General features: G+C 57.4%; 1 protein-coding gene across 1 annotated transcript in view; it reads right to left on the bottom strand.

Annotated features, from left to right (window-relative positions):
- Positions 1–6,078, bottom strand: part of MUC4 (mucin 4, cell surface associated) — a 12,559-nt gene that overhangs the window by 1,607 nt on the left and 4,874 nt on the right. Inside the window, 18 exon segments of the mRNA XM_031055421.1 lie at positions 8–186; positions 416–463; positions 466–545; positions 833–897; positions 1,220–1,296; positions 1,386–1,568; positions 2,145–2,243; positions 2,322–2,481; positions 2,608–2,786; positions 2,876–3,010; positions 3,397–3,633; positions 3,838–3,939; positions 4,114–4,284; positions 4,536–4,614; positions 5,321–5,523; positions 5,726–5,845; positions 5,923–6,074; positions 6,076–6,078. The exon segment at positions 6,076–6,078 is cut by the window's right edge and continues 166 nt beyond it. Coding sequence (XP_030911281.1) covers positions 8–186; positions 416–463; positions 466–545; positions 833–897; positions 1,220–1,296; positions 1,386–1,568; positions 2,145–2,243; positions 2,322–2,481; positions 2,608–2,786; positions 2,876–3,010; positions 3,397–3,633; positions 3,838–3,939; positions 4,114–4,284; positions 4,536–4,614; positions 5,321–5,523; positions 5,726–5,845; positions 5,923–6,074; positions 6,076–6,078 — 2,272 coding nt within the window.

The raw sequence follows: 6,078 nt of genomic DNA, 5'->3' as shown, positions 1-6,078 counted from the left end.
CCCGGGGCTGCTCCTACCTGCACGTGGGCCCCTCGGGCAGGTGCTGGCACTGGCCGCCGTGCTGGCAGTAGCCCATCTTGCAGGGGGAGATGCAGATGAAGCCGATGGTCCCCATGTAGTGGAGCTGGTAGCCTTTGTAGCCGTACAGAGAGCAGGGGAAATAGTCCCTCAGCTCACCCACTGTCACTGGGGAGGGAAAGCAGCAACACCCCTGGGTGTTGTGGGGCCACGGGGTTCAGCCTTGCAGCAGCACCCCTTGACGCTTCCCCAAGACCCCCAAGCGGGATCCATGCCTGGGGTTGGGAGGCTGCCCACCTGCCTGCCCCATGGGTGTGAGCCCATCCCTGGGGCACTCAGGGTAGGGGGGACAATGGGGACAGGGGGTACTCCCCAGCTCAGCGCCAGGAGCACTCACGCTTCACCAGGTCAGTGATGTTGTCCCGGTGCAGGCGCTGGAAGCGCAGTTCAGGAAGCGGATGACGGTGCCGCGGCTGTCATAGGCAAACTCGGACACCACCACGAAGGTGAAGCCATCGCTGTCTGTCCTGCAGGGAAAAGAGAGGGGTGCTGGTTGAGCTGCTGCTGCCTCTCAGAGTGACTGAGCCTCACCGTGCCTCAGTATCCCCATTTGGGCCACGGTAAGGAAGGGATGAGGCAGGAGGGGAAGGTGCCAACAGACTTGTGTCTCCAAGGGTTTACCAGCATCAGGGCTGGAAAACAGACTCTGACCTGGAGGAAAGTGCCCTTTGTGCACCAAACTCTCTGGGCCCACACTCAGCCCTGGCCCACCCTATCCTTGGAGTGGTCACAGGCTGCTTCACATCTGACTCACATCTGGGTGATGTTGGTGTTGCTCTGGAAAGCCTTAACCTCCAGGGAGTCCAGGATGGCTGAGACCTGCAGTGGGGGGAGCAGGAAGGGAGTTTAGGGGACATCAGAATGACACCAGCATGGGGAAAGGTTGAAGAGTGATGCAGGCATTGTGGCCAAGCCCCAAGGGTTGCTCTGGCCTTTGGTTCATTTGCTGGGGACTTGGCACAGGGCCGCGGCTGCAGCCATCATCATGCAACTGGTGCTTCCTCCCTCTGGGCCTGTGGATCTGCTGGAGCCCCAGAGATCCCATGGGAGGGCATCCAGGGCCTTGCCCACCCCCAGCTGCCATGCTGCCCAGTATGCCAGTGTGTGCCCTGCTCTGACCCCACCCCCTCCAGTGACATACAGTGCTGTTCACTTCCTCAGCAGTGGCGTTTTGCAGTGTCCTGATCCTCATCTGGATGCTTCTCCGAGGGAGACCTGCTGGGGGACAGCCATGGTGGTGGCTCTGGCATCCCAAGAGCAGGATGAGTGGGGTTGGGTTTCACCCCACACCGGGCACAGGTACCCACCTGAGCTGGGCAGTGGCTGAAAATCCCCCCCTGCCACCAGACAGCGCTGGTCAGTGAAAGCCGGGGGGCAGGAGCAGGTGGGGGCACAAGTGATGGGGTGAAGGTGGCAGTGTCCCCCGTTGCTGCAGTAGCCCTCAGGGCAGGAGTTGTAGCCACAGGCTGAGCCACAGCCTGGCCTCTCACCTGTGGGATGGAGAGCATGGCAGAGGCATGAACCTGGCTGCAGAGCAGAGCCTCAGCTCTCTGAGCCATCCTCAGCTGCTCCATAAGGCCTTTCTTCCAAGCTTTGTTTTGTTTTTCTTTTATGTGTTAGGAATTTCAGTATTCATTCAAGGAAAAGCCCCACTCCCCCTCCTTCCAGCTGGAGCCATTTGCCCTTCTTAAATCCCAGCATTAGAACAAGGGCAAAAGCCATCAACTCAACCCCACCAAAGCAATCTGAAAATAGGGCTTGATTTAGCCCCCAACCTCCACATGTGCATTTGAACTTTGCTGGGATGAGAATTTTTTTTCTCAAGGAGAAAAATTGCATGGGAAAAATTTCTCTTCCCAGTGGATTAGTGAGATTGACAGCCTGGGAACACAAGTGGTGGCTGGACTCTGGTCCCTTCTGCTAATGACACCAAGGGCTTGGGGACAGAGCTCAAGCAGCTCCCCCTTCCCTTCTCTCTGGCCAGCCTGGGTCCCTCAGGAATTCTCTTCCACAGAGCCTGGGGTGATGGGGACGAGCGCCATGCCTGCCAGGGACCCCATACTCACCCTGCTCACTGGCCAGGCAGGAGCAGATGTAGCTACCCATGGTGTTGGTGCAGGTGCTGTTCTCTGGGCACTCCATCCCCTGCGTGCACTCATCAATATCTGCTGAGACAATGACCATGGCACCGGGACAAACAGCCTGGCTGGGGTCCCAGGGAGCACGGTGTGAGCCCTTGTCACCTGAGCAGTGCTCTCCATCCCCAGAGAGGCCAGCTGGGCAGGGGCCACAGCCACTGGAAGGGTCACATCCCACGCCAGGGAAGCATCCCTGGGAGCAGGGGTCCGGAGGGTCCTGGCAGAGGGCACCTGAGTAGCCACTCTCACATCTGCAGGCTGCCAGCTGGGAGGGGGATAGTGACACTGGCTGAGGGAATGTGAGGAGGATAGGGGGACAGAGAAGACAGCCAGCACAGCTGGCATGGGGACAGGCACAGTGTGTCACCAGAGGAGCTTTCTGGTACACTACCTGCAGGGAAGACTCCCTGAGAGTGACAGTGTTGCTGTAGTCACAGTCCTGGCTCCTGCTGCATCTGCAAAGGGTGAAGCGGAGCTGGAGAAGTGCAGAGACGTTGTTGGAGCCAACAGCCTCCAGGTTGATGGTGAATGGGGCTATGCCACGGGGCTCCCATGTGAGGGTCCCATTCTCTGCCAGGAGGAGAGGTAGGAGTGAGAGGTGGCAGAGGAATTCCATCCCATTCCTTCCCATCCCAGCTGCTCCATCTCTCCTTCCTTACCTGATATGTTGAGCTCTGGTGAGAGATGGGGAATGAAGCGTGCACCCTCCCCCAAGGCATGGTACTGCCTTGTGACCTTCTGTGTCCTGAAGGCTGTGATTGATGCGTCACCCGTGATGACAGGAGGGAAGGCATCTGAGGAAAGAGCAGCCCAGCACACATGTGGCCTTGTCACCCCTTGGCTCTGACTCCCTCCTGGTGAAGATGGGACCCCAGGCAGATGCTGTCATGGCTGCCCACCAACAAGGCCCTGATGTTGCACAGCATGGTGGCATCTCCCAGGTTTGGAGAGAAGCCAGAAATGCAGTTCCAGGAAATGCAATTCCAAAACCTCGATGGCAACTGTCCTGCTGGTGGCATCTCCCAGGACTGGAGACAAGCCAGCTGGGCAGGGCAAATCCAAGACCTTGGTGACTTCTCTTCTGTCTCATATGAAGCAAGAGAGCCCGGGAAAGGAGCAGGGCACTGCCCAGTTCCATCCAAGCCATGCCCTCTCAGAGGTGAGGATGTGCTCCACTTACTGAGTGCTGTCTTCCTCTGCTGGAAGTCGGCTGCAAGGCTCTGGGTGGCCAGGCCCAGGGCCAAGTTCCCTGTGCTCAGTGAATCATAGATGCACTCCTTGCTGCCGTGACACTGAGAGGCCACCAGCTCGTACTGGCTTTCGTTCTCCTGCCGCAGCCGAGACAAGAAGAAGGGTGTGAAGTTCAGTGCTGGTGAGTCCAGAGGCTGAGTGAACAGGCTGTGCTCCCCAACAGCCCCTGCAAGAGAACACGCCATGGGTACAGGCCATTTTAAGGTTTGCTGTATTTTAGGGTTCCTTTTCACGGAGCAGCGAGGACATCAAACACCTCCCCTTGACATTGCTTTTGCTCAGGCAAATGTTTAAATATCTCAAGCCAAAGCACGGCCAGAAGGTGCAGGAAGCAGAGGATCATCAAGAGGGATCCTAATCCTGGACTTACAGGTCATCCCATAGCTGTAGATCTCCTCCTCACTGCTGTTCACAGGGATGGTGGTACCATTTGGCATCTGGAAGTCATCTGCAGGGTCATGGTCCCACACACCTGGTGGAGCATCACCAGAGTGCTGGAATCTCCCATGCCAGGAGGTTGACCTCCTCTCTGGTGCTGGCCAGTGTTCTGTTTATACCCAGGTGTCCCTGCTCACGAGCACAATGCCCCAGTTTTCCACTTTAGAGTGGGAAGAGCATTTGCACCCGGCTCTGGCAGAGCCCTCACCCAGGAGGCCGCTGGTGCTGTTGCGGTACCCGTCGGGCAGGCTGCAGAGCATGCTGAGGATCCCAGAGGTGGCCGAGACAGAGACAGCCACGCTCCCATCGAGGACAGCCGTGACAGAGGAGGCATTGACCAGCAGGACACCAGGGCTGTAGTACACCTCGTCACCCAGGTCTGCAAGAGAAGGAGAGCACAGAGGGACAGTCCATGCAAGGCTGGCACCTGAAATGACAACCATGGATTCCTGGAGGGGAGTGCTGCCCATCTACCCCACCCAGACCAAAGACAAGCACAGGTGAGGGACATTTAATGGATCTCAGGATGGCTGCCCTAGCGCTGGACAGGACTGGTCCCAGGGGATGGGGACATTTCTGGTCCCGTCCCCCCCCCAATATATTTAGCATTTAACAATAGATCCTGCTCACCTTGGGAATAGGAAAACTGGATGGTTTCGTTGTTCAAGAGGACTTGGATGTCATCCTGGTTCCCCAAGGTCCACTCAACCTGAAAATCGTGGTCGACGTCCCAATCAGCCCCTCTGCTTGTCCCTTCCTGCTGTCCCTCCATGCTGGGAACAATTACTAACTCTGTCTTCCTCCAGCCCAGGAAGAGAGGCTCAGCCCTGGGGCCTGTGTTGGTGTGCTCTTCACCCCAGCAGATACACAGTACAGCAGCTTTGATGTTTGCACAGATGAGGACAGAGAGCTGCCTGTCACCTTGGTGAGGGACATGCCCTGGCCCCCACCACTGCTCAGCTGACCTTGACAGCATGGGGAGCTGTGCTGGGGGGCTCCCAGCTCTGAGCCCCCTCCTCATGCTACTCAATGCCTGTTCCTGGTGACACCAGGACATTCTGCTTAATGAAGCTAAATGGTGTGGGGAGCAATTCTGCAAAGTCAGGAAGAGCAGTGGCTTGTGCTAGTGTCAGGACAAAGAATATGCAATGGAAAAGGTGAAGCAGACCATGTTCCTCCAGAGTCTCCAGCCCTTGCTGGCCTGTTTGCAGGAGGCATTAGACCTGTGCCTGGTGAATATTAGTCCATTTCCCCACTAATAATACTTTGTTGGAGTAGTGGGAGGTAGCAGGAAAAGGAGAGGGGTTGCCTCTTGGGTCCCACCCACTTGTAGGTGATGCAGAGGTGATGCCCAACTTGCCCGAGAGGTCTCTCCCATTAGAGGATCAAATTCATCCCAGGGCAGTTCTACTCACTGTTGTGGTGGTGTTGGAGATGTATTGGACAGCAAAGGCCACAAAGTTGGTGGCCTGGGCCATGCCAGTCTGTGCTGTGCGCCCGTGCAAAACGAAGCTGGTCTGGGCATCACTGGCCAGCAGCAGGACAAAGTCCCCAAGCCCATTGAAGGTGTAGGTGAGTCCATCCAGGGTGGTGATGTGAGGGTCCCCAAAGGCACCAGCTGGGGTCCAAAGGACATGGAGACATTTTGGGCAGAAGAAGAAGAGTAAATGCTGGTGTCATTTCAGGGAGGAGAGCAGCCCCAGAGCTGCTCAGTGGTGGCTCAGCAGTCCCCACTGGCACGTTGCAAAGCGTGGCTAAAGCATGGGGTCCATGCACAGCTCAGTGCCCTGGCACAGCAGAGGCAGAGCCTGGGCACTCACCAGGGGTGGGTGGCACATATCCTTCACAGTCAACCCTCGGTCTCTTCTCAGCAAACCTGGCACAGAACAGGGGCTTCCCCACACGCCGGCAGCACCAGTTGAACGCTTCCAGCTCTGTGTCTGGAGGAATGTGATGGAGTGTGTCAGGGCCTGTGCTTGGGGTATTTTAGGGCAAGGGAATGCCAGGTCCCACTTACCAGCAGCAGTGTGGAAGGGAGGGCTCCATGCTCTCTCCTGCCAGCCTTCGAGCAAGCTCCCACCTTGGTACAGACACCGTACCCCAGCTCCTGCTGGGCTGGGGGATGCAGTGCGCAGCATCCTCACGGAGGCGTCTGCTGGGCCTGAAATAGTGG

The sequence above is a fragment of the Geospiza fortis genome, unplaced genomic scaffold (genome assembly GCF_000277835.1).
Source record: "Geospiza fortis unplaced genomic scaffold, GeoFor_1.0 scaffold172, whole genome shotgun sequence".
NCBI lineage: Eukaryota > Metazoa > Chordata > Aves > Passeriformes > Thraupidae > Geospiza > Geospiza fortis.
Note: the sequence above shows the minus strand (reverse complement) of the source record. Positions and strands in the feature narration are given on the sequence as shown.